At 40.9% G+C, this 22,642-nt stretch overlaps 1 protein-coding gene across 11 annotated transcripts in view; it reads right to left on the bottom strand.

Moving 5' to 3' along the window:
• CCNL1 (cyclin L1) overlaps positions 1 to 5,215 on the bottom strand; it is a 35,346-nt gene extending 30,131 nt beyond the window's left edge. For 7 of the 11 annotated variants that reach the window (XR_009351046.1, XR_009351047.1, XR_009351048.1 and 4 more), the window contains exons 1-3: positions 4,180 to 5,176; positions 3,795 to 3,869; positions 3,228 to 3,337 (exon numbers count right to left, since the gene is read on the bottom strand). Coding sequence is in view for 4 of the 11 variants with exons in the window: in XM_059163677.1 (XP_059019660.1) it covers positions 3,228 to 3,337; positions 3,795 to 3,869; positions 4,180 to 4,482 (488 nt within the window). In the remaining 7 variants the exon portion in view is untranslated. Of the gene's footprint in view, positions 1 to 3,227; positions 3,338 to 3,794; positions 3,870 to 4,179 lie in introns of all 11 variants that reach the window. The other 4 variants (XM_059163677.1, XM_059163676.1, XM_059163675.1 and 1 more) reach the window with 4 other exon arrangements.
• Positions 5,216 to 22,642: the final 17,427 nt, after the last annotated feature.

The following is a 22,642-nucleotide window of genomic DNA, read 5'->3' as shown; positions in this document are numbered from 1 at the left end:
TTACTTATGTTAACAAAGTATCAACTAGTACTGCCTATGGCAACAAGCATATAAAACTGAACTGAGGCTTTAGAATTTCTTCATCTCCAATTTGGTAAACTTCCAGTAAGATTTAGGAGATGACATTCTTAAATGTCTTAAAAAAGAGAACTTTCATCTACTCAGAGAAAAAATAATTTTCATTATCAACAACCAACCAAACCTAACTCCACCTCTCCCGTTTTTGAGTTTGTCAGATTTTCCGAATTAAATTTCAATGAGAAGAACAATTTTCAGATTTTAGTTTTAATAGGAAATCTTGGGCTTTGGTCACTGGAAATTTTTTCTGGTCTCTCAGAATAATTTTTCCTTCAGCATGATCAATCTAGTTGAAATACAACTTAACAGGAAAAAATAAAAAAATAATTAGAAATAGAAAATCCAAACATGGTCACTCTCACTCATGTGATACAAAGACTGAATATTTGGAACTAGCTCTTCAACAGACTCTATTCAAAAATGAGATTAAGTAGTTTATAAGGAGCCAGACTGTTTTTCAATATACAGAAATGTGTTAATACCTATGCCAAAGGAATATTCCCTCTTTAGCAGTGTTTAAACAGATGAAAGCCACTACCTTTAAAGCCACAAAATAAACAGAGAAGTTGGACTAAATGACAAGATCACTTAATACCCTTCCAACTTCATCTATGATTTATATACCTATTGAAAATACCACACCGTATTCATCAATGAGTGGTTCCATCAGCCTGAAAGATTATCTTCCTTTAGAGAAGCCTTAAAGGATGCATGTGGGCTCCTTACAATTACAGAAAATGCTTAATTTTCTGGAAATATGCTGCATTATCAAAACCAAATTTGGAAACTACTAAAAAGGCTATTTTCCTTTTTTGATTCACCCATTTATTCCGAGCTTAATTATGAAACTACAAAAAATTGGAGAAGGGGAGGAATCAAATAACCCAGGACAAAACTTGGATAATGGTACTTTCTAAAAGCTCCTCTGGTGATTCAAATGTGTAATCAGGACTAAAAAATGACCTAAAGACTACAAAAATGATGCCTCCTCTGTAATTACCAAGACCATACTACAATTTAAAGCTGTACATAAACCACATTAAAACAGCATTATTAAGATAAACTGATACGCTATTTAACTGAAGTATGATACTGATAGTACTTTCTAGTGGTATTACTCTGCATAAAAATAAACCAAACTACAGTTCTAATAACTTGGACAGCAAAGACAAAAGCTTATAACAAGAAACAGGAGTTCTTCTAAATGGTTCACCAGTGGCCAACCTGTTAGTCCCCGATTCCAGTGACCTATTCTCAGAGCACTGGCTTCTCCTTGGGGATTTTCGATACTTCACTCACTGTTGCCATGACGACAGCTTCATCTCTATGTACCACTCCACATCACCCAGGCTTTGGTAAATGTAGCTGGTCGCTGTATAGTCGGTTGCAAGGGAAAAAAGAGTTGAAGTTAATAACATATACAAGTTATGGGTCTGAGTTAACTTGTAATATGCATAGAAACACTTTTACATCCTGCTTTAAGAAAAAGGCTTCCATGCAATTAACAACTCCTTTTAAATTTCATGCTATAATCAGACTTGTAAGATTGAGACAAAGTCAATTTCTCTGTAATAATGACCAAAACACACTATTACATCAGACACAACAGTCAGTCAGATGAGATGTTTTGATTCCAAGGTTTTTATGGTTAAGACCTACTCTGACATCAAGGAAGAATACTCTAAGTCTCACGGAAAAACTTCAAAGTAGATAATCATTATTAAATGATAATACAATAGTTGGCTCAATGATTCGAAGAATATGGACAGAAAACTCCTTTAGGCAAACACAGAATCCTTTGACTAAAGATAAAAAGCCTTTCCACTACTGTCTTTTTGTTTTTAACACCCTGAAGAATCAGCTAAGTATCTAAAAACAAATTTTAGCTCAAACCATACTAAATACCAATTTAAAATCTTCCCAATTTCCAGGGATTCCTCACCAAGAAGCTAAAAGATATTTTAAAATGAAATAAAAAATTAGTCTATCCCTGGATATGGTTAGAATGAAGGAGAAGAGATGGAAAAAGAATGTAAGAAAACTGAAAAATGCTGTGAAAACCATCTGGGTAGCAATGTTTCAAACTTTGTAACTAGACTAAAGATTACTTTACTGTTTGTCTCTGGATAGTTCCATTACTGCCAACTTACAGATTCAACCAATAACGACCACTCACAAAGGATTACTAATTTGCCACTAACTGACACCCAACCCCCAACAACTTAAAATCCTTTTATAACTAACTCCCACAGTGTAAGTTTATCTAACATCACCACAATTTCTTAAAAAGTTAACACGAAAACTAACCTACACCAAGTATATCCTTCTGCAGCGTGTACTAGAAGTCACCTCTAGATGCAGGAAGCCCTGCAACTAAAACTTTTTGGCACTGCCTCACATGAACACACAGGTCCACATACAGTGTTGTCATGTAGCCACAAAATCTGTAAGATAACACTATTCGGTCTCTATTTTCTTACTTCTTACAAGATTGAATAAAATCGGCCTTATCTAAATATAACCCAATCAATTAGTTATTTCTCTACCCCACTCACTGATACTGTATCTGACCAAAACAAAATACCTGTTTAATCCCTTTGACTTCAAACTTCAACCTTTATCATCCTGCAGTCCTTTCAGATCCGGTATTATGCGATATATCGTAGTTCAATGTTGAGAAGTATTCTAACAAAAGCCAACCTCAATTGATAAAGGATTAACTGGACTTCGAGTAGAAAAACATAATCTACACAAAACTTTGCCACAATATTAACTTGAACTGCAGTGTTCACACTTCCAGCCTTCAGTCTTCCAAGAGAGGGGGGAGGGGAAATAACTTACAGAATACACTCACACTTGAGCCAAACGTATTCCCTTTCTTGTTTAATCTTAAGCCACAGGACTGGCTTCACAGCACTGTTAGGATTGTCCATAAATGCAACTGCCTCTACAAACTTTAGATAGCTGGTTAATTGTGGTTTGTTTTAAATTAATTTAAGTATTAGTGAGTTCCTATGTGAATTTTAACACCTAAATTAAAGCCGTTTTTCCTTTGCATCAGTTTTGAGAGGAAAGAATGTTTTGATTTGATGATTGGTGTACAATACAGTAGCAGCAGGAAATACTGTGTTCAATAATGCCAATCTTACCTTTTTCCTCTTAACTGGCGTAGATGGTGAAATACATTAATCACATCTCTTATTCTTCTAGGTGCTTCTTCAATTTTGGATGCAAGATTAATACAAGCCATGGCAACAATCTGAAAGAACCCACAATCCAATAAAATGTTGTTAGATTACACCAAGTACAATTAAATCAAGTACAATTAGGAAGACGTACACCCCTTCAAAATTTAACTAATTCTGATGAAAAAAAGTTAGGATACAGCTGGGACTTTTGGTGAAATAAAAGTACGATTGGCTTTTCTAGGCTATAGGCCTAACAGATTTGCTAATACTATGTTTTTTATTGCTTAAATAATCTTAATTTTCAATCTAAAGTCAAGCTAAGTCTATTTCTGCTAAGAGAGAAAATAGGCTCAAGATACGCTTTCTAGTTTTCAAACACATTCCAAAAGTCCCTGCTGCTGGGCGAGAACTAGGTACAAAGGCCTAAACTAACCACTCCCTTTCTAGAAAAGCTGGCTGGAGACACTACCCCCTCCTCCCCGCTTCCGGATGAAGAAATCCCTTCACACCCGCCCCCGCGATGCTTACCTCGAAACTATGTTTGACGAAAGACTTGGAGTAGAAAAAACGATGAAACAACACCTGCCCCGTTGCCATCGCCACCTGCAGACGGGAGAAGAACGGAGGCGCAGGGGTCAGGCGGGACCGCACCAGGCGCCGCCGCCATTTTGTGCTGCCGCTCGCTCCCCGCTCCCCTTCCCCCTCCCCCTCCCGCCGCGAACTGCTCGCTACCGGGTCCTCCCTTCGCCTCCGCGCCCTCCCGCCCTCGACACGCCCGGGATCCGACTGGGACCGTGGCTGGAGAGGCCGAGGAGGAATCCCCACCCTGCCAAGACACGGTGAAACCGGGATGCAGGGAAGGGACAGCGGGGAGGGAGGGCGCACTCTGCCGGCCCAGGGCCGGCGCACTGACCTGCGGCAACCGGAGGAGAATGCCGGCGGCCTGGATGAGCTCGCAGCCCAAGATGCGCAAATCGGTCTCGCTGGGCAGGTCGAGCCCGTCCTGCATGGACGGGGTAGGGGAAAGCCGCTCCTCCGGAATCAGCGAGTGGTCGATGGTGAGCGAAACTTCCGAGTAGAGGCGGTCGCCGATCAGGATCCCTCCTGTCGTGGTCGTCGTCGTGGTTGTCGTCCCGGAGCTGGAGCCGCCCGCGCTCGGGGCGGCGGACGAGGCGGCGGCGGCAGCGGTCGCGGTCGGGTGAGGCCCGGACGCCATAGTCTCAGCGAGCTGCACGCACGCCCAACGCAGCCGGAACCCGGAGCGAGACTAACCAGCGTCCTCGGCGCGACGGATATTCCCGTGACCGCCGGGTTCTGGGCCGCTTCACGCAGCGTGCGCTTCCGCCCTGACGTCACCACGCCCGGCTGGTGCGCGCCAACTAGTCCCTTCAGGCCTTCTCTAGGCTTGCGTCGGCGGGGTCGCTGCGGGGACCGGTGTTCAACTCTCCTGTCGCCTGGTGACCTCCCGGCCGGGGCCCCGGAGTGGTCGAGGAGGTCGTTTTTTTAGCTAAAATAGGTCTTAGCCATCGTGTTTTTAATCGTATTAGACACAAGTATAATAAGGGAGCTTTACAAGCTGTCTTGTCCCCAAGGTAAAGTTGGCAGAGTTTGCTATAATTCCTGCGCGATTTCGGTAATTTGTCTAGAACGTGTGTCGCTTTGCTCCCGTCTCTCACCTTCTCCTAACTTGTGGTATCTGCGCGGCGCAGTTCAGCCGGTACGAAGGGAAGCTTAGGGCCGACCTTTGCCTGCATTGGCGAGTGGAAGCGGTTACTCGGGTGTCGTGCGTGGCCAAATTCGTAATTTAAAGTGACCCGCAGGGAGACCGAAGAGGGCTGCTTTTCAGTATTTTTTAGATAACACGAATGTGAACTACATTGTCTCCCCCCCACCACCAAAGTTCTCCATATTATTACCCGTGGTATCGGAGTAAGGCGAAGGCATCCTAATGACTTGGAGAGAGGCTGCTTTCGCCTATTGGCTTGCAAAACTCAGGCTTGAGTCAGTGACTTCGCCACAGTTAGAGTAATCTGGGAAAATCCCTACTTTACAAAAGTAGGGCGAGAACTTTACAGAAGTAATTGGATTTTTTCCGGGGATCAATGTATTCATATTGGTTACCACAGTTGAGCAGAATAGGAAAAATCGGTTTCATTTGTGGTTTTTTTTTTTTTTCTTCTGGGATATTAGCTAGCGATTCCCAGAATTTCCTCAAATTTGAAGAAAAATAAAGATACTGTTACAAACTACTAGAGTCAGGAAAAAATGAGTAGATCTTGGTTTACTCCAATTATCTTTTTATCCCACACTTGAACCTCTGAGATGGTTGGCTAGGGATGAGAAGTCCTGTTATCTTTCTATTAACAGCTTCGGTTTAAGGCTTACTTTAATTATAAAAAGTGCACTGAACCTTGGCTCTTCATAGCAAAGGAAATTTGAATGTATTTTGATATTTGTTAGTGATATCACTGAAGCAAAGCATACTCAGAAACCTCATTTTTAAAAAAGCATTAAGTCAGTTTTATTTAGTAAATCCTTAACATGAGCAGTTCTGAACTCTTGCTGCAAATTAGAATCTTCTGGGGAGTTTTAAAAACATACTGATGCTTGAGCCTTACCTGCAGAAGATAATGTAATTAATTTAGGGTGGGCCCAGCCAGTGTTTGGATTTTGCCCATCCTACAGTGATTCAAATCTTCAGGCAGGCGTAAGAAATACTGGTCCAAGAGAGTGTAAAATTCTGGTGCTGACTAGAGCGCTTAACTTCTCTGCCCATCATCTCATTGACCTTTCTGACCAGGCTGTTTCCAAAGAAACTTCCCTTCCCAATATTCACAAGGGATTTAAAAATTCCATTAATTTTGAAAATTTAGGAATCTCAAAAACTAGTTGATGATATGCTATTTTCCTGATTGTCATAACCTACTGTGGTTATGTAAAATAGTAGTGTTGGGGAGATTTGCATCAGTGACACATAAGAACTCTGTCATTGTTCCAAACTGAAAAAAAAGCCTAATTGTTGACATTGAGTTTCAGTGAAATCACCATCTGTATTTTTAATGACCCGAAAGTAATATAATTTAACTTACTTTTAAGATATTTCTTAATGGAAATTTTTTTCTTCTTTGGGTGTTCTTCCCACCCTGCCCCCTCAATAAGCTCTTGGTGTTGTCTTGATATATTTTAAAATATATTTTTACTCTCTAGGTCCACGGTATTTCAAGTTCACAAGTGTAAGAGGGAGTTCTGGGAGGTGGTAGGGTTCTTAGCTCTGTTCCTAATATCTTTTCCCAGGACTTCCCACTCCCCGCCTCCCGTGTCTGACACTGATTTCCAGAAGAGCAGAAACACCCTGACTATTCTATGCTTTGGGCCTATTTCAAACTCCTTCTGATTGTACCCTCATTTATATCCAATAGTTATGAGTATTTTCACTGTTCTTCCTTCAGCTTTAACAAAGGTGGTAGAGGAAGTGGGCCAATACTTATTTGTTTAGCATTAACTCAGCAAACTGAGGTTACTTTTAATTTTAACTTAAAAAAAAAAAAAAAAAAAGAGCCGCGACTAATCCAGAGGATGGAATGCAGTAGGTCTAGTGGTTCTGCTCCACAAGGTTGTCTAAGGACAAGTGTTTAAAAAAAAAAAAATGATTATTATCCTTTGCAGGCTCAAATTCCAGAAAAATCATGGTATAGAAAATTGTTACTTATTTCTGAGTTATTTTGAAGAAAGTAGTTTTCCACATACCTACTTCCAGAACATCAACATTAAATTGTAGAAAGACGAAGACCTATTTAGAGCTGTCAAGGTTCCAGAACTGGAAAGAGTAAAGCATACATTTTAATTGTGTAAAAGCATTGGCATTAGGAAAATTATTCAGGCAAGTGAGAGAGTTCCATTAGTAAGGTAAATGTCTGAGTTGTCTCTCAAAAGAAAAATGGAATGGTCTGTCTGTAATAAATTTTGTATATTTCTCTTTTTTTTTTTTTTAAAGATTGTATTTATTTGAGAGAGAAAAAGCACAAGCAGGGGGAGAGGCAGAGGAGGAAGCAGACACCCTGCTGAGCTGGGAGGCTGAAGTGGGACTCAATCCCAGGACCTTGGAGATCATGACCTGAGCCTAAGGCAGATGCTTAACCATTTGAGCCACCCAGGTGGCCCTGTATATTCTTCTCAACAAACAGATGTTCTGTTAGTAGACCCTGAGTTCACCCATGTCTAAAAGGAAATTAGTGATAACTAGAGTAAAGTTGCAGTTTTTACTGTTTTAAGCCCTCCAGGCTTCAGATGATGACTGGAGAGACAAATGGACTTATTATTGGCCTTCCTGTGACTACTGAAGAATCACATTCTTGCTGCTTTAATCAGTTCTCATTCCATTAAATTGTGTAGCCTCTCTGGGGATCATGTTTTTTATTATTATTTAAACTTTCAGGTTCTTTAATCCCAAAATAATAATTGATTAGTCTCCTTAGTTTCTTCAGCAATTGATATTCATCAGTATACTACCAGAGGCTAAAGGCAAATGAAGTATAAGTCCCCACCAGAAGAAGCTACACTTTAAAAAAATATATATTATATATATATATATTTATATATTTGAGAGAGAATGGTGGGAGGAGGGGAAGAAGGAGAGAATCTCAAGCAGATTCCCCACTGAATGCCAAGCCTGACACAGGGCCTCAGTCCCAGGACCCATGAGATCATGACCTGAGCCAAGACCAAGAATCAGATGCTCAGGGGACTGAGCCACCCAGGCTCAGTGTATCATTCCCTTAAAAAAGGGAATTTAAGTGTATCATTAAGTGTATCATTCCCTTTATTAAGGGAATATATAAAGGGAATGATACACACAAAGATGAATGTTAAAGTCATCAGTAAGTGTAAAAAGCAGGCAGAAAAGAGGTAAGTTATCATGGCTAATGTGATCAGGGAGAATTGATAACCTTAGGAAGTTGCTAATCAAGTTTCTGTTTATAGCAGAAATCATAGAATATTTGACTTTACACATGAACTCTTCATGTGGCTACATGATTTTTTTTATTTAGTCTTGTGTTATATGACAATAGATTCTGGTCTCGTTGCTGCCCTCATTAAAATAGTTATTCTGAAAATGATTTATATGTAATTAACCCTCAGGCATATACTGCTTGGTAAATCCCATAATAGCACTGGCCTGGCCATTCTGCTGCTGGCTCTGCTGAGCCTTAGTTCTGAGATTTTAAGCAACCCTAGTTGTCTCATTTCTTAAAGTGAGGGGGTCTAACTGGACCCAATGCATTTTTAAACTTATGTGACTTGCTTATCCAAACATTTTGAACCTCAGACTCCTCTTTGGTTCTTAATTCTTTATTTTAGTCACCTAGTCCTATCGTTCCTTCCTTCAAGGAAGGCAATTGTTCTTGAATCTGTTGTTCCTCATGCCTGGACCATTATAGTAGTTTTCTAAATGGTCTTCTTGGCTCCATTCTCACCCGTTCCCCATTCATCCAGGTAAATCTCTAAATTAATCTTTGAAGTATCAGTTTCCTCACCTCACTTTCTCAAATAAAAACTTTGGAATAAAGAATAGAGATCAGGGTGCCTGGGTGGCTCAGTGGGTTAAAGCCGCTGCCTTCGGCTCAGGTCATGGTCTCAGGGTCCTGGAATCGAGTCCCACATCAGGCTCTCTGCTCAGCAGGGGGAGCCTGCTTCTCTCTCTCTCTCTCTGCCTGCCTCTCCATCTACTTGGATCTCTCTCTGTCAAATAAATAAATAAAATCTTAAAAAAAAAAAAAAAAAAAGAATAGAGATCAGACACCTTTTGGCAGTTGAGGCTTTGTCCAATATAAACTTACCAGGGCACCTGCCTGGCTCAGTTGGAAGAGCTTGTGACTCTTTTGATCCTGGGGTGGTGAGTGTAAAGATTCGGTTGGGTGTAAAGATTACTAAATAATAAAACTTAAGAAAAAAGGTTTAAACTTGCCTTCTCATTCATTTCCTCATCAAATTACTACCTTGCCTTGTTCCCATCTATGTCTTTGTCTGAACCAGTACCAGCAGCACTTGTCTCATAACAGGCATAGAAGTTACCTTCCCGATTTCAGATTTTCTCTCATTCTGTTTCTCAAGCCTGCAGCGTTTTTACTGTTCTTCTCTATTAATCAGATCTTTCCTAGTTGTTTGAGATCTAGATGAGGCTCTACCTCTTGCTGGAAGGCTTCTCTACCTGATCTGGCTTGCATTACTTTTCTTTTTGGTGGTTCCCTTGTAATATTTATGACCTCTGGAATACATGTTGACACATGATTTTATACTGTTATGCATTGTTACTTGATAACGTCATGAATGGGTGTCTTAACTCCTTAATAATAGGAATATTTTTGCATTTATTTTCCATTGTCTACAGAATCTGGTAGACATTGTGCCTATTGGAAGTAGTTCATCAGAATTTATGGAACTGAATTCCCTCTTTTCTTCTAACGCCTGGCATAGGAAGCCTGGTTTTGCCTTTTCCTTTCTGTCCAGCAGCCAGTTCTGTCCTCAAGTATCTGTCCTATCTCCACAACCATCTCTCCCTAATAGAGAGGTACTGTACTCTTTAATGGAGGTCCCCATTCATCCTGTTCACTTTGTAGTACCCAGCCATATTTCCACGGCTCGTCTGTGTCCTTACGGTGGACTACTTATATAGCCCACGGGCTCTGTTCTATATAGGCATGAGCTGCAGAACAGGAGGCCTGTTGGCATTGTTATAACCAGAGTTGTGGCACAGGGACAGGAACTCAGGGAAAGCAACAGATAAGTAGTTTGATGTTTGAGTGTAGACGGAGGCTCTGGGACAGTTTTTGAAGGTGTGTCCCGATATTTTATCATGTGTGATGAAGAATTAAGGCCGGCGCCAGTTAGATAAAATGAACTGTAAAGCCACTAAAACCATCGGTTTGCTTTGGGAGCCAGACAAATGTTACTACCTGGTCTGATCTCTTTTTCACACTAGGGAACAGGTCCAAGGAGGAGGCTGCAAATAGTAGCTACTCATTAATATTTGCTGATTGCAAAAATTCCATGCAGACTGTGCTTGGATGGATTCATTCTTTATAGTATTTAATGTCAGAAATTGGACAACTAGTCTTGGTTTTAGTCACCTATTCAAGAATAGTAAGAACCTGTTTGTATGACCTCCAAACAGACTACATCAGGGGAGTGTGCCTCTGCCAGCACCAGGATTTTGGCCCAGTGAAACTAATTTGGGACTTCTGTCCTATAGAACTGTAAGATAATTTTTGTTGATGCAAGCCACTAGATTTGTTGTAATTTTTTATAGCAGCTCTAGAAAACCAATGCAGTAGGATTAGCTATTTCCTGATATTATTTAAGAAATGTTCCTCAAACTTAAGATGCTCTTCCTGGGTGGAGCCTGCAAGTCTCAATTCTAAAAAAAACTTACGAGTTATGCTGAAACTGCTAGTCCAAGGGCTACACTGAGCAGCAGGTTTTATTTTTATTTATTTATTTTTAAAGACTTTACTCATTTGTCAGAGAGAGTGTGTGTGTGTGTGCCCAAGCAGGGGGGGTGCCAGGCAGAGGGAGAAGCAGGGCCCCCACTGAACTAGGAGCCTGATGCAGGACTCAATCCCAGGACCCTGGGACCAGGACCTGAGCCAAGGCAGATACTTAAAGACTGAGCCACCCAGGTGCCCTGACAGCAGTTTTTAAAACACAGGAGATGATTTTATGTCTTTTGTAACTCCCAGTATGAAGGGAGTAGAATCCAATTGTTGAGAGTATTGGAGGCTCTGGAGTTAACTGACTGGGAGAGAAATCCTGTCACTTAATAACTATATAGGTAGCAACTTTTGGCAAATTGCTTAATTTGCTTAAGTTTAGGCAATTACTTAAATTCAGTTTTCTCACCATTAAAATGATACCGATAACACCTGCCACCAAATACTATTTGTTGGGTGAAATGGTTATATATACGTTCATTTAACAGTCCTTGGAAATGCAATTTACCTAATGTTGGACAGTGGTTAATGCCTGTAATTCTGGCCCCGGGTACTTTCGGGCAACTGAACAGTTCGTAATCATTCTTTCATTTACTCATCTTTAAACTCTTATTGTTGACAACTGAGTACTAGGCTCTATTCCAGGCTTTGGGGATATGGTGATGAATGATATATTCTGCCTTCACGGAGCTTGTAGATGATGTGGATATACAAGTATGATAATTTTGACTAATTTTTTTTTAATGGAAGGATCTTTGAGATAGTAAGTGAACAAAAGAAAGTTCCAGCACCATACATATAGTGTGATTTTTTTTTAAAGATTTTATTTATTGGTTAAAGCCTCTGCCTTCGGCTCAGGTCATGATCCCAGGGTCCTGGGATCGAGCCCCACATCGGGCTCTCTGCTCAGCGGGGAGCCTGCTTCCTCCTCTCTCTCTGCCTGCTTCTCTGCCTACTTGTGATCTCTGTCTGTCAAATAAATAAATAAATAAATAAATAAATAAATAGACTTTATTTATTTATTTGACAGATCACAAGTAAGCAGAGCGGCAGGCAGAGGGGAGGAAGCAGGCTCCCTGCTGAGCAGAGAGCCCCATGTGAGGCTCTATCCCAGGATCTGAGATCATGACCTGAGCCAAAGGCAGAGGCTTAACCCACTGAGCCACCCAGGCATCCCTAGTGTGATCCTTTTTATATGAAATTAACTGCGTATTTATGAATTACTAGTGAAATGATTTTTTAAGAGTTTGAAAATGCGTATCTGGGGCGCCTGGGTGGCTCAGTGGGTTAAAGCCTCTGCTTTCGGCTCAGGTCATGATCCCAGGGTCCTGGGATCGAGCCCCACATCGGGCTCTCTGCTCAGCAGGGAGCCTGCTTCCACTTCTCTCTCTGCCTGCCTCTCTGCCTACTTGTGATCTCTGTCTGTCAAATAAATAAATAAAATATTAAAAAAAAAAAAAAGAAAATGCGTATCTGAATTGTTTATTAGATTCAACATATGTAAGTTACTTTGCCAAATTGCCATAACCATTTCTAGACACTCTGAATTTCTGTACTTATCTTATTAACTACCCATAACAAACAGTTCAGATTTTGGTGCCAGCCGATGGGCCATTCTTTGGTATTTTTCTTTGAATTTTTTAAAATAGTGGACATTCATTTCTTGTAAAATTGCAATTGTTTTGAAAAAAATTCCAGTTCAGTCTGATAATCAACATATAGGTACATGGTATAGAAGTGGTTCCGAGGATGGGGTAGTTTTATGGACAAGCAACAAAGAAGGTGGCAAAAAGGAGGTGATACATGATCTGGATTTTAAAGGCTACATAGGCATTTGTCAGAAAGGTAGTTGTGGAAGACTATTTTAAACAGAGGGAAAACAGGAGCCATGGCAGGGAGGTATGAAATTGCTAGGTGAGTTGAGAAAGATAGTGGACATCTTTCCCTTGGGGATCCATAACTTCTCCAGTGTAGGTGGTTTGGGTAGGGATGACCTCCTCCTGGCTCACAAACTAATCAGCATTTCTTACCCCTCTTTACTTCCTCCCACTGATTGGTTCAGGACATCAGTTAAGTCCAGGACTTTTGCTGTAACCCTGGCTAGGGCAGGAGAAAGAAGTATGTGTCAAGAGAGGAGATAAAAGCCCAGACCTACAGAGTGCCATCTCACTATTGGACAGGTGAACCAGTTTGAGAATGGAGCCAGCAGAGGAAAAGAACAGGGACCAGAGATAAAAACCCAATCTAAAGACTTCATTTAACATTTGCATGTAGCCATACCTTATCTTCTACCCCTGGATTTTCAGTTACATGAACAAATAACTTCCTTTTTATTCATTTAATCTTAAATCCTCTTTTTAAGATTTTTTAAAAGATTTTATTTATTTGACAGAGATCACAAGTAGGCAGAGAGGCAGGCGGGGGGCGGGGGAGCAGGCTCCCCGCTGAGCATAGAGCCCAATGCAGGGCTAGATCCCAGGACCCTGGGATCATGACCTGAGCTGAAGGCAGAGGCTTTAATCCACTGAGCCACCCAGGTGCCCCTAATCTTAAATTCTCTTAACTGAAAGACCTACATAAAGAATATTATGGTACGCTAGAATATTTCTGTGTGTGCATACACTAGGGACTAATATAATGCAGGAGGGGGCAGGGTCTAGACAGGCTGAGGAGCAGGTCTTCATTTTAGGAGGCTCTCAGGAGCTCTGGAGGCTCTAAAGCAATGTTAAAAGGGAGTTACTAGTGCTAAGCCCACATTACCAAACCAAAACTTCTAACTTAATTGCAGTTTCACCCTGCTGCAGGAATGTAATCCTAACCTATCAATCTAGAATTTGATAGGCAGTAGTGAAGTGATTTGTCTAGTAGGTCCCTTTTTGTCCCCCAAAGGAAGGTGATCTTGCCTGACATAATCCTTCTCCCTCACTCCCCAATTAATGACTTCCTTGTCCCACTCCTTCTCTGGCTTTAAAGCCTTTTTTTCTGTAGTTCTTTGGAGCTCTTTTCTGTTTGTTAGATGGAGTACTGCCCAATTCATAAATTGTTCAATAAAGCCAATTAGATCTTTAAAATGTACTCAGTTGAATTTGTTTTTTTTAACAGCAGTGATTACCTCAAGAAAATGAAGAGCTATAAATCAGAAATATTAAGAACACTTCCTTCCTCAGGGTTTTCTAGTAGTTTCATTTTTATTCTGTTTCTTTACCTCTGGTTGGGCGAGGCAATTAAAACTGAAAAGGACTTAGCAAGTTCTTGAAAATTACATATTAAAAAATACTGTTTTCCTTTTAAGGATTGAGAGTTATAATTTTACTATAATTTACAGAATTATAACTTGGAGCAAAGAAGTAGCTGATTCCATTGACTGGTGTTTTCTGTTTCCAGTGAGCATTCAGCATAAGCAGACTTTCACTGAAGAAACTTTTAGGAATATTAAGCATCAACTTTTCTGAAGCACCCTACTTATTTAATTAGTTTTCTCAACAGGAACAAGAAGTAACTGGGAATCTGAAGAACACTTTGGCCATTTGGGACATTATAACAAAAATAAATGAGCTTTACACCAATTTCCCTATGTACAATTATCATGCCTCTTTTTTTTTTTTTTTTTTTTTATTTTATTTTTTTTTTTTTTTAAAGATTTTATTTATTTATCTGACAGAGAGAAATTACAAGTACATTGAGAGGCAGGCAGAGAGAGAGAGAAGGAAGCAGGCTCCCTGCCGAGCAGAGAGCCCGATGCGGGACTCGATCCCAGGACCCCGAGATCATGACCTGAGCCGAAGGCAGCGGCTTAACCCACTGAGCCACCCAGGCGCCCATGCCTCTTTAATATAGAATAATTACCTAGGGTTTTTCGTCTTCTATAATATTTTTCATGATTCCAGGCCAGTGGTTTTGCCGGATATTCCTCAATTTGGATTTTTCTGATTATGATTAGATTCAGGTTGAACATTTTTTTCCAGGAATGTTCCATAGATGATGTACCCTCAAAGCTTCATAGCAAGGGCTATACAATGTCAAATTACTGCTCAATTTTTGGTTAATTTTGATGATTTGGTTAAAGGTGGTATCTACTAGGTTTATCCATTGTAAACACCTTTACACCTTTGTAATAAGTAACCTGTGGGATGATTCTTAGGCAATAAATAGCATCTCAATAACATCTTAGGTACATTGTTTCAAAGAAGAAAAATGGCCCAGTTGAATCCTTACAGAGTTGGAAAGGATTATTTCAACAAATTTCTAGTGAGTACCCACTAAACTAAACTCTGTCATGCTAGTACTAAGACCACAAAGTAGTGAGACCAGAGTCAAAGAGAAAAATACTACAGGAGAATTTGGGAGAAGGACAAAGACCACATTAAAAGTGAGGAAAGGAGAGTTCAGAGATATGAAATGCCCAAGATCAAGTGTCATAAGTGAGATTAGAACTCTGGTTTTTCTAATGCCCAGTGCAGTATTCTCTCCATGACAGCATCTGAAGATTGTATTGGAAAGCTGGTTCTCTGGGACATATGTAACATTTGTTTCCGCAGTGAAAAAAGTTCATGACACCTTTCTGTGTAACTAAAAGAACAAGCTTTCTCCAGGCCCACCATAGGGTGCGTTAGAAGAAATGTTATTTAGATTGATTTAAATTTCGCACTTTGTGACAAACTCTTTGGAGACCTAGTCTCGTTTTATCTCAGGGAAACGATTTCCTCATAGTGATAGGGACACACACACACACACACACAGTGTTGCTTATCAGCCACACCTTTAAACTACCTCGGAACAAGATTTTTCTATTCACAAGTCAGGAAACAATTCAGAGGTATTTAAATCCTACATCCTGGGACCACTTAACAGTCGACACGTAATTCACGTAATTGCTTTATGAAATACGGAATGTTTGCATATGTATAACTGGAAATCTCAAAAAGTTACCCAGTAACTCCTCCAGGTGGGAAGCACAGATCAGTAGATATAGGCTGGATTGCTAATTGTCTTTGCATTTAAGAATCTCTAGTGTATATCATTTTCAGAGCAGAAACATAAGGGGGAATAGTCTCATACGTTCATTTATTCATATATGTATGTCATACATTCACTCATTTTCAGGACTACCTCGCTTCAAACTTAGAAGCTAGTCTGGAGACGGGCTGTTTTAGGCATGTGATTCCTTTTGAGCTCAGTTTTGGATCTACAGACACTGCAATCCCGACGTGGCTTTTCCCTGATCAATTGCCCTTTACTCGCTCTTCTCAATTGCCCTTTACTCGCTCTTCTCAATACGGAACCTCGTAACGTTCGGATAAATGAATGTATTTTAACAGGTAAATGTTATTGACAATTTTTACATTAGGACTCTGATCGCTTCTCGGCCTTTTAGCTAAGATCAAGTGTACTTGAGGACTCTGGCGAGAACTCCCAACGCCAGCGGCCAAAGGGCCTTCCCTAATCTAGAGGAGGCAGGGTTCCTCAAGGGCTCTACCGTGGAGGAAGTGATTTAAGTGAGCTGCGCCTTGCTACAAACTCGCCGAAAGCTCAGTGTCCACACCCCGTGAGACAACTGACCTGAATGAATCGCCACCACCCCACACCCCCCGGCCCCAAGCCTTATGGTCCGCCCAGGGACAATCGCGCTCAGCGGTCACTGAACTCATACAAGTCCAGACTGGGCTGCGCAGGCGCCAGGGGAGAAATGATTTCTCAAGGCTTAAGAGGAAAAAGCGCGCCCGAGCACTTCGTCATTTCTAGGAAGCCCAGCCTCTGCCAGGGTGCGGGGGCGGACGGACAGGACCTCAAACTAGCCAGAACGGCGATCCCGTAGCCAATCCGCGCACGCGCAGCGCGCTCTTACTTCGCGTGGAAGCGGTTGAGCGGCTCCCTCCGCCAGCTGCCGGATCTAACTTGTGGGCCCTCTCCGCGCGCCTTACTTCCGTCTCGGAGCGGCGGTGACGTAGACTGTCTCCTCCCCGCGCCCTCCGCGGCGCCGGTCTCTTGTGACGTCAGCAGCAGAATCCTCTTGGTCTGGATCTAAGGCGGAGAGCAGGGTGGGCTGGGTGGTCAGGTCGTCAGTTCCTCCCCCTGGCCTGAACTTGTTTTGTAAAGGAAACAACTTGTAATTTCCTAAGACTTCATATCAAGTGTTTAAACTGTTCCCCTTTCCTAATAAGGGAGAAAGGGCCCCTCGCATTAGTTCCAGCTCCTTCCAAGCCGGGAGTTCTGTTACACGTAAACCGCAAAATGTGTCGTTATTTGGATTCATTTGGAAGCTTTTGCCTGTTATTTTTAAGGTGTTCTCCTAGTGTGTAAATTGGAAGAAAGTTGACATCCATAAACCGTAACTTTGTATATGGAGGCAGGGATAGGCAGTACCTGGTTTGGCTTGGTGAGATTAATTTTAATTTAGCTTAAATTTAGTTTCCATTTGAACTATCCAGGAGTGGCATCAAGAAAGGCTGGGTATAAAAAACGGTTAAAAAGCTTCCAGGAGTGTTTGTTTCGTAAGCTGTTAAAAGCCAAGATGAAAATCAAGGTGTATTAGAAATAAGACTTTAAAGTTAAAAATGGTGAAGATTTTGTTTACAGATAGTGAAGCTGACAGATTGCTGTGACTTGCTCAAGAGGGATGGAATTCAGGCCACTGCTTTCACAATGCCAATACTCTCGCCAGTTTGTCTAAGGCTGTGACTTCAGAACCTCTGCCAGACCTGGGCATCTGTTGCTACTCTTCTTGCCTTCCTCCCTCCCTTTTCTTTTCCCCTTTTCTGTGATTCTGCTTCCCTCCTTGAGTTCTTTTGTCCTCCACCCGCTTTTGCGTTCTGCCTTTGTTTTCTTGATAGTTGAACCAGGCTTTCCCTTCCTCTCCTTTCAGGCCTCTTTTAAAAATACCTGTAAAAGAAAATAGAAGACTTTTTAAAAGTTTATTTTCTTGTTTTAAGGGAGGCTTTCAGGAGGCGGGTAATTCGTGTATAGGTAGATATAAAATTTCCTCTGGTAAAAGCTGCCTTCTCCTTTCTTCCATAGCAGTGCAGTGAAAGCAGGAGTGTGTGTGTGTGTGTGTGTGTGTGTGTGTGTGTGTGTGTGTGTTGAAGAGAAGAGGAGAGGTAGGGGAGAGGAGGGGGTGTGTAGTGAGCTGTTTGGAACCAGAAACAGGAGAAAAAATATATAGAGAGAGGTGGTCTACTTAGTTCAAAACAACATAGCTGTAGGTTCTATGAAACAAGAAACACATCATTTCCAACCAATCCCTGTACATGCCTCCGCAATCCATTTCTTTAGATGCTTTATGTCATTCTTAGAATAAACCCGTAGCTTTAGCTGCCCCAGAATAAGTAGTCACTGGGATTAACTATTAATTTCATGAATAATGAAATAATATATCAGTGCTTCCAGACTACATGGACACCCTATAGTCTTCTCAGTGTGGTGGCACCTGTTTCCAGTTCTGCCAGTGGATGCTGCTCTCCTTGTTCTACACTTGGGGAGCCTGAAGCAGAGTCACTTGCCTAACATTATAGACCTTTAATGAGGCAGAACTTCTGCTGCTTTTCCCAGTTCTCTAGTCTCTAAGTGAACATGTCTAGTAATATCTAATTTTGAATGAATAATAGAATTCACTAAAATATGCTAATACCAACTGAATGAAGTATACTCTCCTAGTACCAATTTATTTCTTTGGTGTTTGTCGTATTCTTTTTGGTCAATAGTAGTTTACAGAAATTGGTTGGAAACCTATTTTGTATATTGCTGAAACATTTGAGGATAGTCCTGAAGGTTGGTTTGTTAGTTCCCTATATTGAAAGAAAATACACTGCTCTGTATCCCGTAATTTAAAAATAATTAGAAAGTTGAATAAATTAAGTGAAATAGAGAAAGACAAATACTATACTGTATTCACCATTCACCAAGAATTTATTGCTGTTATAACTGGATGTTTGTACCCTTTGACCAATATCTCCCCATTCCTCACCCCCTCCTGCCAACCACTGGTAATCACTTTGCTACTGTTTCTCTCAGTTTGGCTTTTCTAGATTCCACGTATAAGTGAGATCATACAGTATTTGTCTTGCTCTGTCTGACATTTCACTTAGCATAATGCCCTCAAAGTTCATCCAAATTTTCTCAAATGGCAGAATTTCCTTCTTTCTCATGGATGAATAGTGTTCCATTTTATGTACATACCATATTTTCTTTATCTATTCATCTGTTGGTGGATGTCTACATTGTTTCCTTATCTTGGCTATTGTGAATAATGCTGCAGTGAACATGGGAGTGCAAATACCTCTATGAGATCCGGATTTTAATTTCTTTGGATATATATCCGGAAGTGCGATTATTGGATCATATGGTAATACTATTTTTAATTTTGTGAGGAAGCTTTGTACTATTTTCCACAGTGGCTGTACCAATTTATATTCCCCCCAATAGTTCATAAGTTTTCCTTTTCCTTCACAACCTCACCAACACTTGTTATCTCTTGTCTTTTTGGTGATAGCCATTCTAACAGGTATAAAGTGTTATCTCATTTTGAAGGGAGGGATGTGTTGCTTACCCTTACTGTGGTAAATGTTTCATAATATATATGATATACCAAATTTTGTATACCAAATATGATATACCAAATTTTGTGCACTTTAAACTTACGTAATAGTATATGTCAGTTATAGCTCAGTAAATTTGGAAAGAAAAATAAAGAAAATAAAAAGAATTGTTGATTTCAATGAAGACTAAAAACAGAAAAAATAATATCATCTATGATATTCAACCCAAACATTTATATTAGAATAAATTATTTCCATAATGTCTGTTTAATATTATATGTCTATTCTGAAGTTTATCATTCACAGAAGACTGTTACTGTATATTATTCCTTCCCCCTATCCCGCCCAAATTCTACCTTCCAGAGTAGTGATTCTTTAAGTTTTGTATCTTACACCTTATCATAAAGTTAGGAACCTGGATCCCAGGATGGTAGAAATACAAAGCTTGCTTACTCCAAAAAACTTTTTATATATTGATAGGACTTTATTATTATCCTTATAATATGCACTATTTAAAAACAAAGCAGGAGCATTGATTCCTTTTTTTTTTTTTTAAGATTTTATTTATTCATTTGACAGACAGATCACAAGCAGAGAGGCAGGAAGAGAGAGAGGAGGAAGCAGGCTCCCCGCCAAGCAGAGAGCCCGATGTGGGGCTCGATCTCAGGACCCTGAGATCATGACCTGAGCTGAAGGCAGAGGCTTTAACCCACTGAGCCACCCAGGCGCCCCAGGAACATTGATTCTTGAGGGTTAATTTTATTTTTGTGACTTAAAATACAAATAAAAATTATTATATTAGTCTTTAAAATGTCAGCAATGGTGTTGACATTTTTACTGCTAGAACTGTAAAACATATTGACATGAAATAATACCATCATCTGAGAAGTTATGCTAGTCAGTTCTCTAACTGGAAAACTTGGGATGCCTTTTACTACTATCTGCACTCATGGGATACAATTTGAAATGTGGGCTCAAGGAACAAGGTTTACTAACCTTTTTCTTCCTGTCTTAGAACTCTCACAATTAACTACTTTCACAATAAACTAACTACTTAATAAGTAGTCTGATCAGAAAGCTTTAACGAAGGACTACTTTCATCGCTCTGAAGCTCTCAAGTGGGACAACACATATGTAAAAAAATTTCTTTAGATTATTTGGAAAAACTTCATTCCAAAGTGTTGTGACCTTCCATTCTGCAGATGATTGGAATGTTTTTGGATAATGAATCTATTCATCCATGCTGATATGTCTTTGACCCTCCCATTCTGGTGCAGTTACTTTTGCTACATAACAAACTTACCTAAATGTGCCATCTTGAAACAACTATTTTACTATGTTCATAGTTTTTGTGGTTCAGAAATTCAGACCAAGACCAGACGGATTGATTCTTTTCTTTGAAGCCCCTTGGTCTAGCTCAAAGATTAGGACGCCAATGGGAGCCAACTACCCTTTGGCTACTTTGTGTGGGTTGGCTTCCTTACAGCTAGTGTCCTCTGAGTAATCAGACTGTTCTGTGGCAGAGCAGGGCTGCAGCCTCAAATGTTCTAGTGCATAAGGCCAGTGCTACATTGCTTTTTATGACACAGCCTCACTATTGTGTCCTCTGTAGTTTATTGGTCCAAGGAGATGACTCTGTATTTAAAGGAATTCCTTTAGATATTTTCTTAAAATGAAAACAGGCATATCTTATTTTGTGCTTTACTTTCTTATGTTCACAGATATTAGATTTTTTACAAATTGGAAGCTTTGTGGCAACCCTGCCTTGAACAAGTCCATTGGTGCCATTTTTCCAAAAGTTTTGCTCTTTTCATGTCTCCGTGTCATATTTTGGTAATTCTTAACAATATTTCCAACTTTTTCATTGTTAAGTATATTTGACATGGGGATCTGAGATCAGCAGTTACTAATTGCCAAGAGCTCAGATGATGCTTAGCATTTTTTAGCAGTATTTTTAAAAATATTTTATTTATTTATTTATTTATTTATTTATCTATTTGAGAGAGAGAGAGAACACAAGCAGGCAGCAACAGAGGGAGAGGGAGAAGCAGGCTCCCCCCTAAACAGGGAGCCTGATACGCGGCTTGATCCCAGGACTCAGGGATCATGACCTGAGCCAAAGGCAGATGCTTAACTGACTGAGCCACCTGGGCACCTCAATAAAGTATTTTTTAATTATTTTAACATACTTAACAGACTGTCATGTAAACATAACTTTTAAATGCACTGAGATACCAAAAATTCATTTGATTCACTTCACTACAATATTTGCTTTATTGTGGATGGTCTAGAACCGAATCCACAATATCTCTGAGGTGAGTCTATATGTGTATTTGTGTAGGTTAGCACTTGGAATTAAGCAGATGCCTATACCCCCCAAACCCTACACCTCCAGAGACCTGTTTTAGGCCCCAAGCTACCCTCACCTTCACTGCCCACCGTGTGCAGACTATACTCTGTCAGCTGGCCTTTTGTTCTTGGCATCCTCCAGTCCTGTGCTCTCCAAAATCCGCATAGCCTCCTTGGTGGAAGATGCCCACCCCTTCAAAACGTTTCTGAGGTGGAAACTTCAAACCAGTGACAAAAAGTGCCCGTTTGGACTGGCTGCCTGGTGTGGTCCTGGGCTTATCCAATCGTCAACGCTCCAAGGTGCCTGTGTTGGAGAGTCCCCAGCCCTGCTGGCTGCCCCACCCTGGCAAGTTAGTGCACTTTCCTCCAGCTCTGCCCTCAGGAGGAATGTGCACATTTGTGTAAACTAAGGCTGGGAATTAGGCAGATGCCGGGTACCAGAAAAAGACTGCTGCTGTGACCTGGCCTTACCCTGTCCCATGCTCCTGGCCACCCGACTTACATGACACGCACAGGAGCTGTACCTATCCCATCAACAACCCTGGGCAGCCAGAACCCTCCAGGCCTGTGGAGCTAGGGCCCATCCTTAACCACTGGCATATCCTGAGAATGGATGGAGATGTCCCCCTGAAAACCACTCTGAGACATCCCTGAAGTGGGTGGCTGGGACCCCATGTGGATTTACTGTCTGCTGGAGTCCTGGGTTTCTGCAGCAATCAAGGCTTCCAGGTGTCCTTCTTAGAGGAGAACTTGGCCAGACCACACATTCCATCCCTGCTAAGACAACCGAGATTATTGGGGCTCTGCCATCAGTGGGAATATGCACATTTGTGTAGATTATGTCTTGGAACCCCCAGAGCCTGCTCCAGTGACCTGGCCTCTCCAGATGTTTGCCCTGTTTAGGTCTTTGGCTACCCTGGCCTGTGGCCATCCCCTCCCTCTGTGTGCATGCACACTTCTTTAGCAGCCACTTTTTTGCACTCATAAGCAGGTTTTGGGGAGACCTGGC

The sequence above is a fragment of the Mustela lutreola genome, chromosome 2 (assembly GCF_030435805.1).
Source record: "Mustela lutreola isolate mMusLut2 chromosome 2, mMusLut2.pri, whole genome shotgun sequence".
Taxonomy (NCBI): domain Eukaryota; kingdom Metazoa; phylum Chordata; class Mammalia; order Carnivora; family Mustelidae; genus Mustela; species Mustela lutreola.
Note: the sequence above shows the minus strand (reverse complement) of the source record. Positions and strands in the feature narration are given on the sequence as shown.